Source organism: Castor canadensis, chromosome 2 (assembly GCF_047511655.1).
Source record: "Castor canadensis chromosome 2, mCasCan1.hap1v2, whole genome shotgun sequence".
Classification (NCBI taxonomy): domain Eukaryota; kingdom Metazoa; phylum Chordata; class Mammalia; order Rodentia; family Castoridae; genus Castor; species Castor canadensis.
In genome coordinates this window covers 41,710,126-41,737,308 of record NC_133387.1, presented here as the reverse complement: position 1 = coordinate 41,737,308, position 27,183 = coordinate 41,710,126, and the positions used below count along the sequence as shown (strand labels likewise).

Genomic DNA, 27,183 nt, shown 5'->3' with positions numbered 1-27,183 from the left:
CATCTGAAGTCATTTAGCCACCCAGAAGTAGGTAATATTATTATCACTACTGAACTGGTAAGAGAACCAAGGCATAAGGAGTTTAAGGAACTTCCTGACAGTTATGTAGTTAGAAATTGGTACTACTGATATTCAAACTTAAGCAGTTTGGCTATAGATTCTATAATCTCAGCATAATTTGTATTTCAGTTCCTTGGTTGGGTAAGATATAAACTCATTCTTCCAGCCAGGGAACGTTGGCTTACACCTGTAATCTTAGATACTTTGGAGGCTGAGATCAGGAGGATCATGGTTTGAGGCCAGGCCCAGCAAATAGTTCCAGAGACTCCATCTTCAAAATATGCAGGGCAAAATGGACTGTGGCTCAAGTGGTAGAGCACTTGCCTTTTTTTGGCTTTATATGGTTTGAACTCAGGACCTTGCACTTACTAGGTAGGTGGTCTTCCACTTGAGCCCCAGCCCCCCAGCCCTGTAGTGCCTGCTTTGCAAGCACAAAACCCTGGGTTCAGACCTCCCAAACCATAAACAAAATCCCAAAAAACAAAGACATATACTCATCCTCTTAGTTACCTGCGATCTGAGGGTTATTATTATTATTACAGAGCAGGGGTCATTTAAATGAGTGTAACAATGCCATACAATAGCTAATGAGTTCCATTCCTTTGAAATTTAGAAGCATAGAAAATCAGAACATTGTCTATTTCAGAATCTTCATAAAATAAATGTCAGTTTGTTCCTCAGTTGAGAAGTTTTGCATCATTAAGCTGGTTTTCTCTTCAGCATGCGTGGAAGTGAGACTTTAAGTATAAGGGAGATATAATCTAAGAATAACATAATGGGTCATCTTGTTCAGATATTAAAGAGTGTGTGTATGTGTTATGTTTTTTAGTTAACACTGTGGTATTTGAGCAAAAATGCTTTCAAATTTTTGTTTTCTCTAAGGATACAAGAGAGAAGCAGTCAAATCTATTTTTTCCACATTCTACCTTATCTACTCATTCACTAGATGTGGTTTATGCAATTAGTATAACCTCACTTTTCTTCTTAATGTTATTGACACATAGAGATTGTTTGTTGACAAGTAAAATCAGGGTGGTCATCTTCTTGTTAAGGGAAAACCTATTAACCCTATCTCTGCTTTTATTTAGGTCAATGTTTATCTTAGTAGTAAAAAAATCAATAAGAAAATAAGCCTTCCTTGAAAACTTAATAAGCAGAAAAAAATGTGGAGTAATAGCAAAGGGTTAAAATTTAGAGATTAGGAGTGGAGGGTACAGCTCAGTGGTAGAGCCCTTACATATGCAAGGCCATGGGTTTGGTGTCCAGCACTGCAATCAATCATTCAATCAAATAAGAGGTTGAAAATTTTTAATAAGGCTCTGCAGCAAGTCTGTGAAACTATGAGGCATGCAGATGGCCTCGTTGGGAACCAGTTACCTCATATATAAATGAACGATGCATTAGTTTGTTTTGAAAATTTTCTTTTAATTCTCACACTCCATTATTTTTGTCATACTGTAAAGATGAGGAAGAAAAAGAAATTTGGAAATGTAAAATCCAAGTGTAAGGAATTCTGAATAATTTATAGAATAAACATCTCACCAACCAGTGCTATTTTAATAATATTATTAACCCATAATATATTTTTAATTTTGATTTTAGCTATACATTTTATAGACCATAGCCTGTCAAAAATATCTGCATTAATAATAAGGAAGTCACTTTTCATTTATTTTTAATTATTAAGTTTCTAAAAATGATTTATAGTTGAATGTATTTTCTTTTAATCCAAAAAGCTTACTTTAAAATGAGATGATACACAGATGACATGCAGGAATTTTGAGCTGTTGAGAGTTCTTAAGTCTGCTCTGAGAATGAAAGCAGGGGCAAACTTGAGCAGCAGAGGTCAGAAAGATTTTATTTGTTGAGACAAGAAGAGAAAGGACGCATGGGGGCATGCAGCACGACCTGGAAACTGGTGTTCCGTAGGTCAGTTTGGAAAATGGGTTTTATAATCTTTTATTTATTGCCTGAGGGTGGGGATGTCTCTCAGGTGCAAACACACATTTCCTGGGAAGGAGACGTGTCTCCTTGGCCAATTACCACCTTTTTGGGACCTTCTGCAGTCCATCCTTCAAGTCCCCCCTCTCAATGAACACCCTAACTGCTGTTAGGGATAGGGACAAGGGAAGTGTATTCAGTGACTGCTTCCTCCTGACAGGGGGTGATGAAGGAGCCTGCAGCATCAAGGCTGACCAGAGGGGATATCCAGGGGACCATGTTTTCATCTCCATCAGGGGCATCTGTAGTTTGATTGATTCTAGGCGAGAGGAAACAAACTTGGCAAGTAAATTTAAAATGCAAGGCCCAAACACAAGTATGAGAATAATGGCAACTAAAGGCCCCACAGAGGGTAGGAACCATGTCCTGGAGGGGAGCCAGGATTTTATTTGGTCCCATACCTGTGTAGATACCTGAGTTTCGAGGGACTGTTCCTGGAGCCACTTAGCCTGTTGGACAATGTAGTCTTCACATTCCTCTACAGTGCCTGAAGTGTTTAAAGACTTTTGTATGTCCTAAATGGCAAGGCCTACCTGGTCTGAGATGCCCTCCACTACTTTGGTTAGGGTTTTTATAGTTACATAATTGGCAGTCACCCCCATAGCTGATCCCAGCTAGGGCTGCAATCAATGCTGTTATCCCTTAAACTATTAGAGTAACCTCTCTTTTGAGTTTAAAATTTCCCCTTGGTCGTGTGAGGTGTAAACTGTCAGGGGCCGGTTTAGGATAAGTTTTTGAGCTTTAGGCACTAGAAGGCTAACTGTAGCAACTGCCATCCTAGTCCTCCCTTGGCTACCTGATCTGGTTTTTTACTTAAGTAGCCCACTGGCTGGGGAGTGATGCCCTGGAGCTGTGTCACCACTCCCACAGCCAGTTCTTCCTTTTTATAGACATATCATTGAAACTTGTCCTGAACTGGGAGACTCAGGGTTGGAGCTGTCCTGGACCTTAAAAAGGGCCTTTTTAAGCTAGTGGAATGCATTTTCTGACTTGTCATCCCATTCAATAAAGGGCTGGGGATCCTTCTGTGCTTCCTTAAAGATTTGATATAAGGGCCTGGCTGAGTCTGCATATCCAAGTATCCAAATTCTACAGTATCCTGTCCAGAAAGTCCCTCAATTGTTTTAGAATCTTAGGTAGAGGAAATATCAGGATCAGACAGAAACTATCTTCTAGAGCCCTCATTTCTTTCTCCAGGGCAAGACCTAAATATGTAACCCTAGACTGACACAATTGGGCTTTTTCTTTAGAGATTTTATAACCTCTATCTGTTAGGAAGTTTAGTAAGGATTCAGTGGCTGGTGAAATGACAGGCTCATTTGGTCCACAGAGGAGGAGGTCATCTACATATTATAGTAGAGTAGCTTGTGGATATTGCCACTCTGCCAAGTCTTGGGTTAGAGCCAACCCAAATAGATGGGGCTGTGTTTGGGGGAATCCTTGGAGGAGGACAGTCCAGGTTACCTGTCCAGCTTTTCGTGTGAGATCCTCAAAGGCAAAGATAGATTGACTGTTAGGATGTAAGAGAATGCAAAAGAAGGTATCCTTTTAAGTCCAGGACAGAATAGTAAGCAGTACTTGGGGGTATTTGGGCAAAAAGCATATAGGGATTTGGAACTACAGGGTGGAGAAGGCACTACTGCTTCATTGATCAGGTGGACATCTTGGACTAGCCTCCATTTGTTAGGTCTCTTCCTGACACTGAGAATAGGAGTATTATGTGGGCTGGAGCATTCTATTAGCAGTCTCTGTCTCTAAGTCTTTGATTATGGGAATTAGTCTCTCCTTAACTTCTTGTTTTAAAGGATATTGTTTTTGATGGGCAAGCCAAGAGGGGTCCTTGAGATGAATTAGGACTGGGACTGCTGTGTGTCCCTGTGCCACAGTATATTCATCCATCCACACCATGGAGTCTTCTTGTTCCTCTATCAGGGGCAAGCAAAAGTACTCTCCTGGGGGTAAAAGGAGTATACCCCCAATTAAGATAGAAGGTCTCACCCAGGGTCTCACCCTACCAGAGGAGTAGGGGTTTCTGGGACAATTAAAAAGGAATGAAAGAAATAGAAATCTGCCCAGGAGTAGGCTAGAGGTTGAGTGAAATAACACTCTTGGGGCTGGCCTGATACGCCCTGAACAGTAATTTTCTTGGAGGACCTGGGTCCAGGAGAGAAAGGCATAGCTAAAATGCTGGCTCCAGTATGGATAAGGAGGCTGACCTTGTGCTTTTTAATACTAAGTATTGCCTGGGGCTCCTCTGCTTTTATGGTGATCACAGGAGCCTGGATGGGAGGCCCTGGCCTCTGTTTCCCTGGGAACTGAGGGCAATATGCCTTCCAGTGATTTCCCCATCAGATGGGGCAGGGTCTCAGAGGTGGCTTCCTCCAGGGGCACTCCCTCCTAAAATGGCCTGCCTGCCCCCATTGAAAACATGTCCTCAGGTTTGGACTCTGCCCCAAGGGTACCTCTCTTGAGACTGTGATCAGAGCTTCCTGCCATTCCCCCCCACACTTTCTTTTTCCCTGTCCATGTCCTTCTTTTCTTTTTTAAAGTTCCTATTATAGTATACAGATGTGGCTACACAGACCAGTTGGTCTAGATCTCTGCTCCCTTCAACCACTGAAGGTTTCTACAGATACCTGGTAATGACTGTTAGAAATTAATTTTTTAGGATAATCTCCTCCTCCTATGACTCTGGTACAATGTTGGTATGCCTTTGTAATGCATCCTTAAGTCTCTGTACGAAAGCTACTGGAGTTCATAAGGATCTTTGCTGTACAGCCGTGACTTGGGAGTAGTTAAAGCGTTTTATCTTGGCTTTCCTTAGACCCTCAAGGATGCAGTGGATGAAGTGGTTACGGGTCCATTCATCCTTGTCATTTTCAGGGTCCCACTTAGGATCATACCTAGACATTGCCTGATCTGTGGTAATTCGGAATCGGTTTCCCTTTTAGGTATCCAGTGTCTCTGTCTTTCTTCCCCCTCCCCCTCCTCCTTCTGTAAGGGCTCAGTCTGCGATAGGCCTGCAGGGCCACATTTATCTAAGTGCTAATCATCCCCAGCTGCAGCTGCCTGCTTTAGTACTAGCTGTTTCTCCAAGGAAGTGAGAGTCTGAGATAACAATAGCATTACATCCTTCCACCTCAGTTCATAGTTTTGGCTGACTTCTCTGAATGCCTGGATGTACTGATCTGTGTTTTCTGTGTAATTTCCAAAATCTTTTTTTAAGTTTCTTTAAGTTCACTTAATCTAAAAGGAACATGAGCCCTTTCCTTTCCAGGAATTAACTGGAGGGGGTAGAGTACCATGCGACGATGTTGGGTGTGTGACGTAGCTGGGTAAGGAGGTAGAGGGGGAGTGGATGGGGCATCAACCACTCTCCTCAGGGTTGGCTATATTCCCTGTGGCTCCCCTGGAGATTTGATTTCTGTCATGGGGGAGGCCCCCTTTGACAGGGGGCCCTTGCACATTAGATGACTTTTTTGGTTTTGGATACTCAAGGGCATTTCGAGGTTTTTTTTAAAGGGTCACCATGGTCTGGGATCTAGCCTGCATTTGCTTAGCCATTTTGGGTGGTCTCTTAGGAAAAAAGAAAAGTTGAATATATGGGACTTCAGTCCACTTTCCCTCCTTTTTACAGAACATATCTAATTGAAGAATGGTATTATAATTAATGCTTCCTCCTTTTGGCCATTTTCCCCCATCTCCCAGAGGATATTGTGGCCTGGGTGCAGTAAAACTTGATTCACTTTCATTGAAGACTTTATGGATCAAGGTCTTTCCAATGTTTTAGTATGCAGGTGAGGGGGAAATCCTTCTGGGATCCTGGAAGCTTGATTCCCCATGTAAAAAGGGAAAACTGATCATCTTAACAGGAGTTTTCTCCTTTTACCTAGGCATCCCTAGGTGAGGAGATGCTCTATGTGGGAGAGGGCATCCCTCTCTCCTGTGCTCTTCCACCACTACCACTTGTGGCTGAGGTCATGGGGAAGACATTTAGGTACATCCAGCTGCAGCCACCCTGTTGGAGACCCTGATCTTTTTTTTTTTTTGCCTATTTGCCTTGTGACCCAGGTACCTGGTTCTCCTTTACAGCTGAAGTCTTGTAATTTATAAACAACTCTATCAAAGTAACCAAGAGGGCTTGCGTGGCCAGAGGGAGGACCCTCTGTGGAGTTGCGGAGGTGTGGACGGGGACTCCTGATGAGGTAGACTTTTGTCCTCACTATATATGAGACATATATATTTTCTGTAAGAAGAGAGGGAGTGTCTGAAGGCATTGGTTTTTTTTTCCCCTGCTGTGGTAAGGGACAAAATGGAGAACTTTGAGATCTCTATCCTCTTAACTCTTTTCTCCCCTGAGGGGAGACTAAGGGAACCTGCTTAACCAGATCAACCAGATGCCTAACAAAAACAGTTAAGCTCAAGTGAGAGAGTAGTACTTGTTGTTGTCTGTCACAGGGGATGTAGGGATCTCTCCCAGACTGAAGAAGGAAGCCCACTGTTGTTTAGAACGAACGGGGAGGCCACTCATCCTGATCTACTTGGGAAAGAGGAATGAGAAGCTGAAGACGGTACTGGAACACTGGAAGTGAGGGGTGACCTCCACTCTGGCCGCGGGAACTGTGAAGAAAGTGTAGTGATCTTATTGTTTGCCAGGGACATGGCTGGAAGGGTCTGATACTTAGCCACCGTTGGAGCCTCAGGGCGGGTCAGGAAGTTGCATCTTTAGCCTTCAGGTGTCACCAGGAAGTTCCCCAGGCCAAGGCATCCTTATAACTTGAAGAGAAACTTCCCTTCCCACCAGCTGTTTTCAGACCTCCTCCTAAGTGGGTCAGGTCTGAAAGGGAGAGAGTTTAAGGAGGGAGGGAACTGAGAGTTGAGAGGAAAAAAGCCTCTGTGCACTGAAGTTTAACTCCACCCACATAGCATTGGCAGTCTGGTAAATGCCCCTGGCTGGACCCCGATTTCTCAGGTTGCCTGCCTTAACAACTGTAGAAGGCACAGAGCTTTTTCCCCAGGTTCCCAAGGGAGAAAGCCTTCCTAGCGAGAGAGAGAGAGAGAGAGAGAGAGAGAGAGAGAGAGAGAGAAGAGGAGAGGAGAAAGGAGAGAGGAGAGAGAGGTGGCCTGAGAGATCTACTGTAGCTAAGTCATGGTTGGGGGCTCTTCTGGAGGACAGACTCCATCAGAGAGCCAGAGGACCACAGCCACTTCTTAGGCAGTCAGTCCCCTCTAGTTTGGTGCAACCTATATCGACGTCAGGTGAAGAAGTGTCCCTTTGTAGGTCGCTGGAGATGATACACAGATGACATGAAGGAATTTTGAGTTGTTGGGGGACCTTGGGTCCATTCTGAGAATGAAAACAGGTGACCTCAAGCAGCAGAGGTCAGAAAGGTTTTATTTGTTGAAAAGAGAAGAGAAAGGATACATGGGGACATGGAAACTGGTGGTCCTGTGGGTCAGGTTGGAAATTGGGTTTTTATAGCCTTTTTTTATTGCCCGAGGGTGGAGATGTCTCAGGTACAAACAGACTTTTCCTGGGAAGGAGAAGTGTCTTCTTGGCCAATTATCACCTTTTGTGACCTCCTGCAGTCTATCCTTCAAACACAAATTAAGTTTTAAAATAAAATGCTAAGTTTTTAAATAAACAGTTTTTAGATAAATTTGTCCTGTTATCTAGGTGTTTATAGCTTTTTCTCATTTACTGTTTTACATTTTTCATTTTTCATTTTAATTCTTAAGCATTAGACGATTCAAGAAGAAGTCACATTTATCCTTAATGAAATGGATTAAAGTTAGCAATTTCTGAATTGACTCTTTGTATTTTGGTATTCTTAATAGGAAGGAATTTCCTTTAATTCTGTTCTCTTTTTCTAAAATGACCTTATGCTTTATTAAGAAATACATAATCAAGAATTAGGATGCTGTGAGAATTAGCCTGATAGCTGGCTTTTCCCATTGCACATAAACAGCAGCGGTTATTCTAAATCACAGCATCACTTCAGCCAGATAACTACTAAAATCACTGCACTGTGGCTTCCTGAAAATGCCGTAATCCTTCAAATGCCACATTAAACTGAGAGAGAAAGCCATCAGTAGTTCCTGCACAGTTATGTAGAAGGATGAGCCATGAACCAAGTGAAAAGATGTTCTGGAACAATAGTAACCTTTCCCTTGATGTGTGCATTTTCCATTACATTTTTGACACAAAATGTTGTAAAATGATTTAATGGTGGCATTTTATTTTGCTGACTTTCTCTTTTTCATTAAAAAGAAACCAAACTTAGGATAGGAATGTAGGGGAAGAGTGACCAAGCGCTGAATTCTATAATGAGAATCTGTTTTCAAAATAAATTAATAAAAATATTTTAGGAATGTGGTTTTCTCCCTTTTAAACTATGTTAACGGTACATAAAAATCACTTAGCTCAGTTATATTGTTACACATGACTTGTTTTTTAAAGTTAATACTTTCCATTGTCTTCTTTTTTTCTTTCCAGCAACCCTTGATTGTGAATGACATCAATAAATGAGAAAAACTTTAGTTTCGGTTACTGGATAAACCTAACTATTGCATGTAAATGCAACAGTGTCCTTTTGGTTTTCACTTTGGGTGTATAGTTTTAGAGCGGATTACAAGGAAACAGTGTGAATAGGCTTTGTGATCTAACAGATGAATACCTGTTAACTTTGAGATGCTGTGTCTCTACTAATGGGAGTGAATAAAGTTTCACTTATACCTGTGAAGAGTGTAGTTGGATAGAAAAAACAGCTTTCCAAAATGCAGTTTATAAGGCTTTTGCACCATTACATTTTTAGCTTTATTGTTGATGTGGAATACTTGGGTGTGGACCTCGTAGCATAGTTATTTAAAAAAAAAAAAAACTTGAGAATTTATTTTTCATATATACATTTGTTAGTATCTCTTTTTTTTAAAAAGTGCATCCAATTAAACGTTCTTTTCCCCACAGAATTAACTGAATATTCATAAAAATGATAGTTTCAATTAAAGAAATTAGAATTTCTCTGCCAGTATGCCATTAGTTGTTGCTTTTCACCAAACTAAATAACGTTTCAACTGGGAACCTTATGAACTCTGTAGGTGTAATTAGATTTAGTTTTTTGACAAACCAATTCTGTTGCTTTTTCTCCTCAGTGTCTCAGAATGGCATGGTTTATATTTTCTTCAAAACTCCTTTACCTTCCTTTTTGTCTTATTTAATCCTTGCAAACATCTGTCCTCTAGATCAAAAGAACTAATTAGGACATTATGTGGTGTGGATATATATCTTTATCCTTTCAACTACAAAGGACTAAGGGCTTTGTTAGTGAGATGATTAAAGTATGTCTTGCTGAGCAAGTCCATTAGAGAGCATCCTGTACAAAGACTTGAATTTTGAGTTCAGAGGAAAATTCTAAGGAGGTGGCCAATATATTTTCATTCATTCATCTCATTAAATAACTAGTTATTGTTACTTATTCCTTGTGTTATAGTGCTGGAACAGTTATGAAGATGACCATAAGTGACTGCAGAGAGCTGCTGGCAGTTTGGACTAAGGTGATAGCAAAAAATAAAAATAAGTACTTGCAAGAAATGTATCACTTGTTTGGGAAATAAGACAATCACATGAAAAGTTAAAAGTACCCTCATGTCCTAGTAATAGAAAATTAAAGTGGCATAACTTTTCTGAAGAATATTTTAGCAGTGTAAATCAAAGGCAGTAAACATGAGAATACTGTTTCTAAAGGAGCAGCACTTGTAGGAATCTTACCAGGGAATATTCAGATATCAGCACAATTCTTATGTAAGAATATTCTTCATGGTGTTCAGTACATAGTAAAAGTTATCTTGAACTAACATAAATACCTATTCTTAGGGGAATGGGTAGGTGAATTAGGATATACCATAAGCTTCTATTCTCTTACTCACTCATTTATATAAAGAATATTTTAGTTGTGGGATTAGATTTAAAGTGTTAAGAATATGGCTCAATGGTATTGTTTGCCTAGTATGTGTGAAGCTGTGGGTTTGATCCCCAGCACCACACACACATAAATCCCATTTTTGCTTAAGATGTATGGTCTTAATTTTATAACATATTTAAAACCTTTTGTGTGTATCTTCAGAGATTCTTAAAATAATAAATGCATTTTTTATAACCAGAAAAGTTGGTTTTAAAAAGTTAATAACATATGTGGAATTCTGATAGGAGACTTTGGGTGTTAGATAAGAAGGCAGATCAGACTGGGGAAATTCACAATACAGATGAACCATGGAATCTCTTGTAATAGCATTAAAAACAACATTAGTTTAATAAAACCATAATGGAAAGGCATGAAACGAGTGAATTTTATTTTTATTTTGTATATTCCAAATTAGCATAATTATTTCATGAATATCATTATCTTTAGTTTCATTTTCCTGTAGTTGAATATGGAATGAAAATGTTAAATAGGAAAATTCCAGAAACAATTCATAGGTTTTAAGTTGCATGTCATTCTGAGTAGTATGATAAAATCTTGTGCTGTCCTGGCTAGGATAGGAATCCTCCCTTTCTCCCATGCATACACACTATATGCACTATTAGTCCATTATAGGGCAAGAGTAGTGATGCAAAGGAGGCAAAGAAACATAAAACTGGAGGACAGATTAATTGTGGTACTATGTGGCAATACTGAAGGGCATATAGGAAAAAATAGATGCATTTGGTTCAGTACTGTCCACCGTTTCTGGCATCGGCTGGAAATCTTGGAACATATCCCTGGTGGACATAAGAGGGACTGCTGTATAATTACTCATACTTCTTTACCTTAAGTACAAACAAAATATTCAGGTCCCACTGGCTGGCCTTCTACCCCTTCTCCAAGCATTTATAAGCTTACTTTATTTTCAAACTTGATAACATATAATGAACGTTTTTCTGGGAATAGAGCTAAATCAATGTTTAAATAGCAAGAAAATATATCGTAATGTGCTTATTACATAATTTACTATAATATTTCTGCATTAGTAAATATTTATTTTTCTTTAATTTTCACGCCAAAGTGAGTGTGCTAGGCCCAAGTGTTTTTGTATTTTCCACCTTAATAGATAATAGTTTCATTTCCTACTTGACATGAATGTGTAGTGATGTCATAGCAGATTTTTGTCAATTTGATGGTTAGAAATTGGCATTTTGATTGTATGTTTTAACTGAGATTGATGCCATTGGATTTTATTAGCTGTGAATTGTCTTTCCATATCCCTTGCCTCTTCATGGGAAGATTTTTTTTTTAATGAGCTTATTACGTCTGTATAAGTTGTAAACGTTTTCTTTCAGGTTGTTGAATTTTTTTGTTTGGTTGCTTGTTTTTGTTATATATGCTAATGCTACTTTCCCCCAGTTTGAAGTGTAAATTTTTATCATATGTTGTGATATTTATATCTGAAAAGAAAAACTAATGTGATGTGTTATTATGAAGTAACAACTAACATGGTATACATTACCTAGATAGGTCATGCATATTATGTGTCTTTCCCATTAAATGATCATGTACAGTTTTGCTTAAAATGTTTTGAAAGAGCTACTGAGATACTATCTTATTTAAAAGTATTATTTTTTATCATATATTGTGGCAGTAGCTTCATATAAAATGCTGTTTTGCTTTACTAGAATATGTCGTATTCTTACATTGATTTAAAAAAATTTGTTAAGTTTTCTGAGACCAATTTTGAATATCAGGGATGCTAATTTTAAAACATCCTGAAGTTACTTTTCAATGTTGTAACATTTTGTGTAGTGTTATAGTATTTGAGGTTGAAATACATGTTTGGTGATTGATTCCAAAGCAGAAATTGTTTCTTAGAAATCACTTGTAAACTAAATTGCTGAAGTTACTGGCATTTTTATTTTCTAAATACTCATTTGGCCTCATTTCATCATTTAACACTGGTAACCAATCTTCCTTCTTTAAACTTTATCTTTTCTGATTTTCATAGTGCATGCTTTTTACTCAGTTTCTTATTAGTAGCAAAATGGCACTTTAAGAAAAAAAAACCATAGCGGTTAAGTGTTTTAATTATGAAGCCAATTATTTAGTTCCAGATCCTTGCTAAACTCTTAATGAGTGTGACTTTGATCTAGCTACACAGTCTCTGTGCTTTAGTTTTCTTACATGTAATCTAGAATATAGTTTCTCCCTCTAGAACTGTTGTGACAAGTACATGAATACAAGTACATAGTGCTTATATGCCTTTGTCAACTCTCTCCTAGACTGTTGGAATTACCAACATCTTACCTAGCTGACAATTTCTAGCTTTTATCCAGGTGTCTTACTAAAACATGAGCTTAGTCCTGTTGGCTTAAATTTGTCCAGAGACTTCCCATTCCTTCAAGATAAATTCAGACATAACAAGGCTTTTAAGGCCATCTAAAAACTGACGTCCGTCTTTTTTTCCAGCTACTCACAGCTTAAGGTTACTTATATTTAGACCATCTCAGGATTTTTGTCCTTCCTAAATCTGTACTGTTATTTGTATATGAACTTTTTTTTTTTTTTTGGTGCTACTGGGGTTTGAACTCAGGGTTTGTGCCTTATACTTTCTAGGTAGGCACTCTACCACTTGAGCTACTCCACCAACTTGTGTATCATCTTGGTTTTACTGTTTATGTTATGTCCTTTATATGAAATACACTTCCCTTTTCTTCTGGAATGGGAGCTTCTCAGTCACTTATACATACAGTTCATATGTCTTGGTTAGCGTGTAAGAACCATATCTGAATAATTGAATTAATATCAAATTTCCAGGCCCCAAACTAATACTTCTCACATTATATACTTCATTATATCCAGAGAGAAAAAAGAATGTGGATTTTAATTAAATTGATACTTAATATAAAGTTATAGTCATTAGATATTAATGGAAATTTGGCTTAGCTGTGTTATTTTTATATATAAAATATTGAAGCCTTAGATTGGGATGGTAGCTTTTGTCATCATTTTTTATTTTAATATATTTTATCTAATTCAGTTCATGTTTTCAGGGCTATGTTGTTCACACTTAAAGTTTTTTTTTTTTCTTTTTTTGCTATACTGGGGTTTGCTAGTACCTTGTGGTTGCTAGGGCAAGTGCTCCATCACTGAGTCATTCTTCCAGTCCATTTTGCTTTTTTTTTTTTTTTTTTTTTTTTTTTTAGGATAAAGTCTTGTGGTTTTTCCTTGGAGGGCTGGCCTCAAACCTAGATCCTATTCCCTGGTGACAGACATGTACCACCACGCCAACCAATAGCTTAGCTTGAGATGGGGGTCTCACTAATGTTTTTTTGCCTGGACTGGCATGGAACCAACATCTTCCCAATCTCTGCTCTGAGTAGCTGAGATTACACACATGTGCCACCCACCTGGTCTAAAATTCTTAAATGAGTTTTATTACCCATAATATTCCTCTGTGTTTGTAACTATAATACCTATTTCATTGAAATAATTACCATTACTTTTTGTCCATTTTCATTATTTGGGTATTAGTCATTTAAATTATATCTGCTGTATTTGAATTTAATTTTGATTAGCGTTAAAGAAATAAGGCTATGCTTTTTTTGTAATATACAACTGTCTATGTCTGCTTTTCATTCTAACCTGAAAGAAATTTATTAATAAGTTGAAAAGTCCTGACTTGTCTTTCTGGGGTAATTCTATAACAATAGAAAGCGCTACCCTCCTTTCTTCACCATTATTTTTGTTGTTTTAGATATAGATACTGTGCTGTAAAGCCATATTTTTTTAACTTCACTCCAGGGATTGACTTCTAAGTAGTCTACCTATGCAGTAATTCTTTTCAGAGTCTCTTGCTGATGTGAACTATATCCGTAAACTAGCCAAATGACTCCCAGTATTCTTCTCACATGGTAACTAGTCTCTGGGTGACTTCATTTATGCTCGTGGCTTTGTCTGTGTGTATGTGTGCGTATGTGTGTATATCGTGACACATAGTTTTCTGGCACTGGACAAGAATTTTAAATATGTAAGAATTATTCTTTTCAGAAGTCAGAGACAAAAAGATTAAATAAATTTAAAACTAATATAAAAATTAAAAGTTAACCAGGATAATTACTGTTGTTGGGACATAATTTTACACATTCTAATATAGTTTTGCTTTGCTTCTTGTAGTATAAAAATTAATCTTTATGCAGTTATTATTAACTTTAGAATGAAATTTGTATTTTTTCATATATAAGTATATACATGACAACCTATTTCCTAGCGTGAGAATTTTACAAATTATCAAATGTTTCAGATACTAACAACTAGTAAGAATAACACAATATTTTTGATTCAGGAATTTTAAAATGCTTTTTATAAATTTAGCTTATTTCATATATAATTCTACTTTTTCATTTTAAGGAGAAATTTCAGTTTTCTTACCACTTTGGCTATGTTAGTGTTATAAATATTCTTTTTGTTATCACAATAACCCTCATGCTGGGAATTTATCACAATGAAATACTTAAAGAAAGAAATGCTATGCTATGTAAAAGGACACATATAGCTTTCTTATTGCAGCAAAATAAGCCCTACCAAAAACTCACAAATTCAAAAATAAAAATAGCTTAAAACATTGTATAGGAAGAGGAGGATAAAACTTGAAAATCAGTAAGATTTTGTACATCTTTTAGATTACAAGATTATTACGTAGGAATGAAGAAATTTATTTTAGAATATGTACGTATATAGATCGAAAGGGAACAAGAAATGAACATGGTATTATTTTTGGATGGTAAGTGAGTTAGGCATGAAATTATTCCTTTAACATCTCTTAAGTGTCACATTAATGCTGAATGCTCCTTAATTTTTACTTGTAACTAGGCTGTCCCTCCATTCCTCCTTAATTTCTGACTTGTACAGCCAAATACCTGTAAGACACTCCAGTCCAGATTCTTTAGGTACCTGAGAATCAATATACAAACTGGTGACTCAGTTTCTTAAATCTCACAGTGACCCATCCTTTCATCTGCATCTTTAATTCTGCTTCAACGCATACATTTGAGGTTTTTCAGATAACCTTCTAAAATTTCTCTTTATAGTTTTTCTTTTTTTAAAAAAATTCTTTTTTAGTTGAATGGGGGAATTCATTGTGATATTTCTGAATATGCTTGCATTGTATCTTGGTTGGGTTTACTCCCACCACTCTCTCCTTCATTCTTTTTACCTCCAGCTTAAAATGATTGCAACAGGTTTCACTGTTCTATTTCATATAAGTATATAAAGTACATCAACCATACTCACCTTCTGTTATCCCCTCCATTTACCCTTTCCCACTCCCATAAGTACCTACCCCTTAACAGGAGTTGTTTTACAATCCTGTACTTCATTGTTTCAATGGAAACATTCATTGTTGAAAGGGGTTTCTTAATGGTATCTCACCTGTGAATATACTGTACTTTGATCAGATTAACACTCTTTATTACGCCCCCTTATCCTTTTCCTCCTACCCCCATTATTCAACAGGTTTTATTAAATTTTGTTATGTCATCAACCACACAGATGATACGTATTTTGGTATTGTTGATTCTCTTACCATTCTCTTTTTCTCTTCCTCCTACCCTGAGTCCCATTGAATAGTCTGACCATTATGAACGTATTCTCTATATTTCTATATAAATGTGCATATGATCACATTTGTTTTTGTGTATATATTAATCCTTTGTATCTATCATCCACATATAAGAGAAATGTGGCAATGCATCCCATATCCCCCTTTCTACATATATTCATGTTACATAATTACTTTTGTCTGCCCTACAAGTCTTCAGGAAAATGTCTAGACTCTTGTCACTTATCCATCAACTCTTTTTTTTTTTTTTAGGTAGCACTGGAGTTTGAACTTAAAGCCTCATACTTGCTAGGCAGGTGCTCTACCCCTTGAGCCACTCCACCAGCCCTCCATCAACTCTCTTTATTCCAACCATACTTACATATGTGGACTTTGTGGAATACTCTTTAAATTCCTCTATATCTTTGTTACTGGCTTTCATTCTGCTTCACATTTATTCCCAGTATTATCTGCCTGGTAAATTCCTGCTTATTTTTAACATTTGCTGTAAGCCCTTGTTAATCCTTTCCTAAATCTTCTATCTCCCACTTATTTTTTTGGCAGTATTGGGGCTTCAACTCAGGTGCTGTACCATTTGAATCATTCCACCAACGCTTTTTTGTGTTAGGTGTTTTTGAAATAGTTCTCATGAACTATTTGCCTGGGCTGGCTTTGAACCGTGATTCTCCTGATCTTAACCTCCCAAGTAGCTAGGATTATAGGCATGAGCCTCCATCGCTCCAGCCTATCTCCCACTTTTTAAGCAAAGATCGTCTTCCCCCTCAATATGATATACTTCATTAGCAACTTATGCATAGCTGTATGATGATGCTTGTCACACTGTACTGAATCTCTCCTATTTTAGAGTCTTACATTTTGTTCAGTTTACCCTCCCCACATCAGTCTGTGATGTGAATACAGTTTTACTTCTCTGGAAATCTCAAGAATCAGGGTAATTGTTGGCATGCTATAGTCTTTCAGTGATTTTCTTTTTGAATGGATGGTATATAAAAAGTCACATAGTTAGCATTAGGGTTGGAAATCAGATTTATTAAATTCAGCATTCATTATCAAACTGTTTATATAGATTCTGTTACTAAGTTATAATCTGAGTTTTTAAAGAGCCATTGTATCTTTTTTTTTTTTTTTTTTAGCACCTTTTCTTTTTGGATCTTATTTTTGGTTCACTTTATTAATCTTTGTGACAATCTTTTAACCATTGACATTTGAAGTGCTTATTAATAAAGCGGGATTAATACCTACTGTATTTGGTGATGTTTCCTATTTGTTGCTCCTGTTTTTTCGTTCTTATTTTGTTCCCGCACTTTGTCTGCCCTTTGTGTTTTTTTTTTTGTTGTTGTTCATTTATTCACATGTGCATACATTGTTTGGGTCATTTCTCCACCCTGCCTCCTTCCCCCACCCTTCATCCCCTCCCCCCTTCAGTTCCAGGCAGGTCATATGCCCTATACACAGTACTTTAAAAAATGAAGTGCATATGTTTTCATCATTTTAAGTGTTGTTTGATGAGAACAATTTCTGCTTTAACTGTAAAAATCTTGTTTTTTCATTGTGTAAATCCTTGAATAGTAGATCTCCGACAGGGTCATGCCACTGAATGTCATTATGTTTCCACATTTTCCTGCTACTTTTATCCTGTAGCATTTTATTTATTTGGTCTGATCAGTCTGTGAAATTGCGGATCAGTTTCTGATAAATATTTTTGAGCTTTTGTCTTTACAGTAACATCCTGTAAAATTCTACTCCTTTATAGTAGTATTATATCCTATATATGAAAGTATTTGCTTTGTTAATTTTCTATACCTTCTTGTTCTAGTGTTTGGCTGTCTTAAGTTCCCCCAAATAATTTCTGATAACAGTGTGTGATTTACTCATACAGTACAGTCTTATTAAGCCTTAGTATTGATAAATAAGAAAAGTAACACTTACCCCATAAAGTTTTTCTGATTTTTTTTGAAGATAGTAAAGAATGATTTATTAGCAAAGCAATAGTACACATTGAGGGGTGAAGTGGGCAGTTCAGATAAGGACTGACTGGGTGTAAGCTGATGGATCTATTAAACTTTATTCAGTAGGGTGGAGTTACTAGGTGGTGTGAAAATTGGTACTATTTCCTGTGCCCCTTTCAGAATGATTTGACACTGTGCAGTGGCTGCCAGGATATGGGAATTCATATACCTTCGTGTTTGATTCTGAGTCCCATTTGATCCTCTTTGACTTTCCCATTTTAGTGTTGCCAGTGGAAGGTCATATATTAGTCATTAAATCCTCAAATCACACACTCAACCTTGATGGGGGTCCCATGCTCCATAGGGAGGATATATAGGGTGGGGCCCATCTAGGGTTTTAGAATAGAATCTTGCAGTGTGGAGCATTTCCTTGTTCCTGTTTGTGTCTACTTACATGCCTACACTAATATTCCCCCCTCATTAGTTCAGGAACCTGAGGGGTATGGATGATGAGATCAGTCTGTCTTCTTCCTGCTAATAGGGGTGATAGGTGTTTAAGGTCTAGAGTCTTGCTTGTTGTCAGGACTCAGGAAAGTTGATTGAGTTTAGAGCCAGCTGAGAATATGATATTTTCGTAGCTGAACCAACAGGAGTCTATTGGCCATTGAATCCAATAGCAAAATGGCATTCTGCAGTGTAGGGATGAGAAATTTAACAAGAGCATTAAAAATTAGAGGCCTGAATCAGATAAACAGAATTAGAAGCAGGGGAGCAGGAGGGATGTGCAGTCTTAGTCAAAGTTGTATCCAGTTGATTATTATCTCAGGATTGACCCGGCAGAGCCTTATCAGGATAAGAAAGTCTTTGGTGCCTGGGGGCAGATTGGACTCGCGTCACCAAAAGTTCATCCATCAATTCTGTTTTTCCAAGAATCCAAAGTGACCTGAAAAGACAATGCTCAGGGCATAGGAGTCAGGTACAAAATGGAGGCAGAGCATTTACAGGTCCAATGAAGAGTCACTGGTTTTTTTGTTTGTTTGTTTTTAAGCAAAACCAGATTTAAGTACCTGTTGTAACTCTCTTGTGTTTAAGCATTCCTCAGTCTTGAAGGAATTGGGGTGTTGGCCCATTTGGCTTTGTATGTTTCCTAGCCAATGACAAACTAGTATGTGACAAGGCAACAAGTTGTAATTGCTGAAATATAGAAGTGAAAAGAACCTGTTGTGTAAGCAAAGAATAAACACCATTATAAAGCAGAATGTAAGAGGGAGTCAAAAGATAGGAGTTTGCCTTCTGTCAGGTACATGGAAGGACTTTTGGTGTCAGTAACCATACATCAGCACCCTTTCTCTATAACTTTGACATTAGTAACTTTTGGAAAGGCTGGCATAAGTGACTGTTAATTCATGATCCTTCTGTTTCAGCCTCCAGGGTTTTGGGATTAGAGGCATGCAGCACCATGCCTGGATTGACTTTATTTTGATTCTGATAACATCTCCCCTTGTCTCTCAACAGTCTCTCTGAACTATTTGTCTGAACAGTTTGGCTTCAGTTATCCCTTGCTACTGGGATGAGATTTGTCCAGTTACTCTGACTTGATACCACATGTGAGGTGAATCTACAGCTTGAAGTCAATGCAATAAAACCCTTTTGGCCAAATTCAAGCAATGAAGAGGTTTAGAAGAAATGGCTCTTAGGCTTCTCTTACTTGGATCATAGCATCTCAAAAATACTGATTTGGTTGCTTTTCTAGATGTTTCCCTGCTGCAGAATGTCAACACAATTGTTCAGTGCTTTATAAGGAAAATACAAAACAAAACCAACAAGAATGTTTAAAGAAAATTTCTTTCTTTGTGAGATAATAGGTGTGCAGCACAGACAAAAGTCAAAACTTAAGGCCTCTTACAAGTTTAGGAGACAGTGTTAGTGACTACAAATAGACTTATTTCCTGGTTGCTTATATACAATAATGCTTATCTAGTTAAGACAAACAGATGTGAGCCAGGGTTTAAATATCAAGATTGTTCAAATGGCATGTTTTCCCGATTTGAATGGTATTTGATGACAAATTGCAGAAATGCCAAAGTTTCAGTGCTCACTTTATATATATATATATATATATATATATTTTGACAGTACTGGGGCTTGAACTCAGGGCCTTCACCTTGAGCCACTCCACCAGCCCTATTTTTGTGAAGGGTTTTTCTAGATAGGGTCTTGCGAACTATTTGCCCAGGCTGGCTTCAAACCGCTATCTTCTGATCTTTGCCTCCTGAATAGCTAGGGTTACAGATGTGAGCCGCCGGTGTCCGGCTTTTAAGTATATAATTTTTACAGAACATAGACAAAGTTTAGCCCCATAACTCTATACATCTCTAGTCACAGACATAGGAAGTGTTAAATGTACTATAATCACTTAAAATAATAGTTGTTTGTTTAACCACAGTTATAAAGTGGCCATTTAGAAGCCTTGACATAAATGATACTTACACGAACCTTGACTTTGTTAAGAGTCAGTTTCCTATATAGCCAAAAGCCTAGAAAAATTAGCAGAGAACAAACTAGTTATCTTGACAGAATACAAAATATTTGTCCTTTTAAGCCAGTCTCCTGTAGAATGTTACTAAGAGCAGAACAATATTTTTAAGACAGTATTGTTGCTATCGACGAGACAATTAGGTAAGGACCTAGGAAGAAAGCAAATATAAACTGTCAAACACGGTGAGAGGGAAAGTAAGCACTTTTCACACATTTTTGGGGCATAGACATGAGCTTTAGATTTAATTAGAGGAAGAGTTGGGTAGGGCATCTATCTCCCTTTTGGATGAGAAAACCGGTTTATCTCCATTGGAAGTGGGGCTTCTATATTAGGGAGTGGTGAAAGGGTCAAATGTAAGAGAATGGCAACTTTCTTTTGCATTTTAAAATCTGTCCAAAGATTCATGCATAAAGCTATGAATGCTGGGACATAGAGAACCGATTTTCTCAAAGGTCTGTTGAATAGGTTTACTTGTATGATGTTCTCATCTAGGAACCCATTGGTCCCCATCTCCTAAAGAATATTGGGATCAAGCAGAACCAAAACATTTTCACTTGGGGCATAGGGGTCGAGTTTCTTCCAGTGGTGTAAAATACAACCCAGGGTGAATTCCAAGGTTTTTCCTCTTTCTGTAAAAGAGAGGAAGAGATCACATAACCCAACCATACAAGGCTCTGAATACATCCACTTTGAGACTGCCTCAATGTGTACTTAGTATAGTACACACACTATATATAGGGGAAGTATTCGTCCTTCCTGTAGTGACCCGAGGGTAGGAGCTGTCCTTCCTGGCATGTCCCTGAGCCCAAACAATTCTGTCAGAAGCTCTGCTGTGTGATCTTTCTCTATCTCTGGGTATACGGCATACATTCTGTGATCCATGGTGGTTCTATTCATTCTAGGATGAGCACCCCACAACTGGACATTGTTAAATTCCATTATCCCCTTTAAATAAATAGCCCATAGTATTTGGTGAGTGGCCAGGGCCTTCAATCTTGGAGGGTCAGGGAAACTAGCTTGGGTCTCCTGGCTAGAGGGAACTTTCATATGTTTTCTAATTTGCATTCAGTCCAAGCAAAACTGAAAGCATAGTTTTCCCATGGATTCCCTTACTTTCTACCTTATGACCTTTGAAGGGATGACTAATAAAACATACAAATAATGAGAAGTCTAATCTAGTGAGGTTTGGGTTAAAGCTGAGAAGGGATCAAATTCCATGAAACATGCAAAGTGTCAACACATAAAGTAGGGATGGTAAGTGAGGTCTCAGCCAATGTTGAGAACCTACCACTATTCCAGAAAGCTAGAACAGTATCTCTGTTCAGTTGCTGCAGAAGATAGGCAAGGGAGGGAGACATGAAAGAAAGTCAAAAAGGTAGGGATCAGAAGGCAGTGCTGTAGCTAACGGAGGGGATAGAACAGGACTTATCCCTTTAGTAGATCCAAGTCACGGCACCAAAATGTTTCCAGTGAATGGAGTATTCCAGATGTTCCTTGGTTCTTGGGTACAATGTGTGTTTAAACACTGCCCCAGGTACAACAAAAGAACCATGAAGAATAGGAAGATAGTGGAGAATGATATATTAGCAAATCAAAAATATATCTCAATGGTGAGGTTTGCATTTCAGATAAGGGCTGACTGCTTGTTGAGAATAGTATTTAAAATTAATATTAAGCACTTAGAAGTACCTAGTTTTTTTGGCACATATATATATAATTTTTTTTTTTTTTGTGGTTCTGGAGCTTGAACTCAAGGGCCTCATGCTTGCTAGGCAGGTACTTTACCACTCGAATCACTCCTTCAGCCCTGGCATATGTACACAAAAGTAAAATTGGCAAATATTTTTCACTCTTTACTTTTCTTTGCTATTATCACAATTATTTTAATTATTTTTTGTATTTTATATACTGCTTGACAATTTGCTCATTTAATTTGCATTGTATGAAACTGCTCTTAAAATAGAATGGTTGGTTGTAAAATTGTCTAACCCCTTCTGAAATTAAAGCATTAAAATATTTTTGATAGTAAATCACATTTTGTGAATAAGTAGATACATATATGTTATTTTATAATTCATTGTTTATCCTTTTTTTGGAGAGGGGACAAGATAGTACTAGGGTTTGAACTCAGGGCCTCATGCTTGCTAGACAGACGGTTTACTGCTTGAGCCACACAATCCAGCCCTTTTTTGCTTTAGTTATCACTTTTTAGGTAACGCCTCACATTTTTGCTGGGGCTAATCTCAGATTATGGTCCTCTTACCTATGGCCTCTACATAGATAAGATCACAGGTGAGGACCACCATGTCTGGCTTGTTTGTTGAGATGAGGTCTTGATAATTTTTTTTGCCCAACTGGCCTTGAGCTATGATCCTCCCAATCTCTGTCTTCTGACTAGGTGGGACTACAGGTATCAGCCACCACTACCTGAAGCACTACAGGATAAGGCTGTAGTGCTTCAGGATAAAGAATAGGTTTGGGATGAGATGGTCTTCATCTGTAGCTGTTATTTTTATTAGTTAATAAAACTAGAATTAGCAACAGCAACATAAATAAGTGAAAAACTTACCAAAAATTTCAAAATACTTATTTAGTAACAAATCTGGAGTTTTCTTTTAAAAACCTTGCATTTTTTTTTTGAAAAGTGGGATTCTGTCAAACGTTTCTCCCTTGCATGTGTTGTCATCAGAAAGTTAAACTATCAATTTCAGACTTTATTTTCTCTTTGCAAAAAACGACTTTTCTTCACTTACCCAAATTGGTTATTATATTTAGTTTTATCCTAGACAAGGGTATGCTGTTATTTAACCATTTTCTTATTACATCCTAACTCTAGTTTTTTGGTGAAAGAAAGAACATATGTTTACAAAAACTTTAAAAAGTGAAGAACCCAGTTTTATCTGCCTTTCTTAGGTACTGTCAATTCTTTAACTTACAATTTTTCTTTGAACTTTATCTGACTGTGCTATGATTTCTTTTTAAAAATTGTTTTATTAGCATATATTATTTGTACAGGGTGTGATTACTTAAAAAGATTTAATTCAAACTGTAGGAACAGTCTTTTCTGAATTATTTAACATTACATCTATATTCCTAAAATACACAGGCGGTTTGAGAAAAGTACTGTGGGCGAATAGAAGAGGATCAAGTTTATGTGGTTGATTATTACCACATGATTATTCTATTGAAATTGTAACCTTATGTGATTTTAGTGTCCAGTTTTTTGCCTTCTTTATATGTATATGTGTCATATTTTTAGTACTAGGTTAATGTAAGAAGAACTATAAGTGTGATTTAATTCATAAATCACAATCAATTGATAGGATTGATTGATTCTAAGAAAGTAATTCTTTAAGTATGTTCTCTACAAGTAATATCAAGCAGAGGATTATTGCTTTAAATGAAACTGTTAGGCATTCCCTATACTTGTGCAGTGAATCAGATCAGCACACCTGTACATGGAAGATAGACCTAGGAAGGCCTAAGTCAATGGGATGTAGTCACATCCAGGTGGAATTTCATCAATCAGTAGCTTACCTTTTAAGTGACTGAAAACTTTCAGACTAACATTTTTCCTTTTAGGTTACTCATTTGTATAAATTATTAATGAATCACAGAATTGCCTGATTATATCAAGAACCTTGTTGTGACATGGCTTATAAATGTCGATCTTTTTCAAAGGAAAGTTGAGTTTCATGTATAGCATTGAGCATACTGACTGAAGATTTCTGATTGTTCTTTTGAAGTTTTTGTTTGTAAAGAAATAGTTCCCATTTTAAAAATAAGGTGGCTATTCCTTCTCACTAGATTTGCATTCTAATCTGTCATAAAGACTCTGAAAACTGTTTTTATTCATCCATTGTGTAGAAGCATATAAGCGTCCTAAGAACTTAGAAGAGCATAAGATCAGATCATTCCTAAAAGACTAAGGTAGAAGTTTCCTATGAATGAAGGAAGGTGACGTTTGAGTTGGATCTTGAAGAATGAGTAGGTTTTAAGTGATTGATGTGGTGGGAGGGTTCTTCAAGAGGAAGAATGAACATGAATAAATACACTGGGCAGGACTATAGGAGTTATATATTCTGTAGGTTTAGAGAAGAGGTAAATGGGAGCCTTTATTCAGGCTAAAGTTTTTAAGGATCCTGGTAGAGGGTTGCCAAAGGCACAGGATAATACATAGGATAGCATTTTAGAGAATTAATATTGAAGGGATCTATATGATAAAGCAGTGGGCAGCTAGAATTTTAGTGACAGAAACCTTGGTAGAAGATAGAAGCAGAAATGGAAAGGATTAGAGTGATCCAAAAAACACTGAGAGTACAACAGGTAGTTAACCAAAAAAGGAGGTAAGGAAAACAGGCATTTTAAAACAAACTGGCTGACTTTAAGCCAAATAATTTGAGAGACGGGTAGACTAGTAATGGAAAAATGTGTGGCATGATTATTTTTGGGAAACATATAAAGTGGATGGTGTTGTGGAGGGTTGTGAGGTTTGTTGAGTTAGAAATATACAGATAACACTTGAAGTTCGGGATTATAAATTTAGAGAGGAATAAAACTCTTGAAATAGAGTTGGTAACTATTCATAGATTTGTTCTTTAACCTTCAAGTAGTCAATGCTAATTTTCCTACCTTAACTTTCAATTAAGCCACTGTGTCTCTGAGTAGATAGTGAAAGTGTGGTAAGAAATCATGTTTTATAAGAGCAGAAGAACTGAATGAACTGGATTGATGTGCTTGGCTTAGTTGAGCCATTGGCTCAACTTGAAGATTCTAAAAATGTAATTATTTAATGTTGTGCTGTTTGTTCTTTTTTTAAGCCTTTGTTTTGCCAACTGTGTCTATGAATATAAGTAATACTTATTGCTACTGAAAGTCAGTTCTCTACCTAAGTAAAACAATGGAGTAATTTTTTCTTTCCTTAAAAAAACAGTTGGCTTTTGTTTCTATGCCTCTTTCTTTGTGGTTACCTTCATATCAGCTGAATTTTGTCTACGTTAAGATGGTTCTTAAAATTCACAGTGTACTCAGATCACTGGAAAGGCTTATTAAAATACAGAATTTCTGTTTTGGAAGTTCTGAGGTAATGACCTAGACTTCATATTTGTAACAAGTTCCCAATTTATGCAGACACTGCTCTTCTATAGACATATTTTGAGAACCACTGCTTTACATAGAATGTCTTTTTAAGCCAGAGTCCTGCTGTGGTGGTTCTTAGCTTGAACTGGAATGCAAACAAACTGCCTATGGAAGGAATTGCAAAAAAGTAAAAAAAGGAACAAAAATTGGAGTGGACTCCACTCTTGAAGATTCCTAATCAGTCAGTTCTGGGAAGGGAGCTAATGCTGATCAAAGACATGATCAGGTTACAACAACAAGATTTACTGATTTTTTTTATTCCTGGGCTGTACTGATCTAGTAATTTTGCATTACTCATGGACAGAGTTTCAAAAGATGTTCTTGTTGTGCACAAACATCCTGGCCATGAATTTGGTGGGCTAATGAGTGGTCAACTCTGCAGAGTTGCTGCTGAGTTACAGCTGGCATCATTAGCCTGTATAAACATCCAGGCCTCAGGTTTAGTTTGCTCCTTGTAAGTCTTAGTGATGAAGGTGCTTGAGCTGCTGAGAAAGTGCACATAACAGCTGCACTGGGCAATAGGCCAAGTTAACTTTTTTATTATAATCTTGGACAAAACATTTCTCAGTGATCATCATGTCTTCATGCAGAATTAAATAGTCTGACCCAAGGGTTTTGACCCTAAAGGGAGCAGATGCTATATGAGATGCCAGGCTTTATCCCATTTTAGCTATCTATAAGTGGAGTATCTGTAAGCTCCAGTAAAGAGTTAATATTTTTAGCAAAAGTGGCGTTTAAATTTTTGCAAAGTAACATGGGAAATTGTTGTCATAACCTGCAGTGAGGCTAATGGGAGACAAAGTATTGTTCAGTTATGTAACCCCTAAACTTAATGATTTTTAAATCAAGCAAGAGCAAGTGAAGCTAGAGTTTATTTTTGTTTTTCTTTGGTGACAGTTTCCCTTTGTCTTTGTTATTTGTGTAACCATCTGGTACCCCATTAGTTTTAGCTTGGTTTAGTAATAAAGGCTCCTAATCGTAAAACGTCCTGGCCTTGTGGCCTAATCTGGTGTTTTGTGACATAGCTGTTGAAGGAATACTTTTTATTTATTTATTTATTTATTTATTTTCTCCCCCCTGCCCCCACCCCCTCCCTTACCACCTACTCTGCCCCCTCCTTCTCCCCCCACACCCCCTCAATACCCTTATTTTTTGCCCTTATTTCTAATTTTGTTGTAGAGAGAGTATAAGCCATAATAGGAGGGAACAAGGGTTTTTGCTGGTTGAGATAAGGATAGCTATGCAGGGAGTTGACTCAACAATAATTTCCTGTGCATGTGTTTTACCTTCTAGGTTAAATCTTTTTGCTCTCACCTTTTCTCTAGTTCCTGGTCCCCTTTTCCTATTGGCCTCAGTTGCTTTAAGGTATCTGCTTTAGTTTCTCTGCATTAAGGGCAACAAATGCTAGCTAGTTTTTTAGGTGTCTTACCTATCCTCACCCCTCCCTTGTGTGCTAAAGCTTTTATCATGTGCTCAAAGTCCAATCCCATTGTTGTGTTTGCTCTTGATCTAATGTCCACATATGTGGGAGAACATACGATTTTTGGTCTTTTGGGCCAGGCTAAAACGTCACTCAGAATGACGTTCTCCAATTCCATCCATTTACCAGCGAATGATAACATTTCGCTCTTCTTCATGGCTACATAAAATTCCATTGTGTATAGATACCACATTTTCTTAATCCATTCGTCGGTGGTGGGGCATCTTGGCTGTTTCCATAACTTGGCTATTGTGAATAGTGCCGCAATAAACATGGGTGTGCAGGTGCCTCTGGAGTAACCTGTGTCACGGTCTTTTGGGTATATCCCCAAGAGTGGTATTGCTGGACCAAATGGTAGATCAATGTTTAGCTTTTTAAGTAGCCTCCAAATTTTTTTCCAGAGTAGTTATACTAGTTTACATTCCCAC

At 37.5% G+C, this 27,183-nt stretch overlaps 1 protein-coding gene across 21 annotated transcripts in view; it reads left to right on the top strand.

Moving 5' to 3' along the window:
- The window catches only part of Phf14 (PHD finger protein 14), a 229,686-nt gene that overhangs the window by 100,326 nt on the left and 102,177 nt on the right, over positions 1 to 27,183 (top strand). The window contains exon 17 of one of the 21 annotated variants that reach the window (XM_020180325.2): positions 9,552 to 9,615. The exons of the other annotated variants lie outside the window; for them this stretch is intronic. Coding sequence (XP_020035914.2) covers positions 9,552 to 9,615 — 64 coding nt within the window. The remainder of the gene's footprint in view (positions 1 to 9,551; positions 9,616 to 27,183) is intronic. 21 annotated transcript variants of the gene reach the window in all.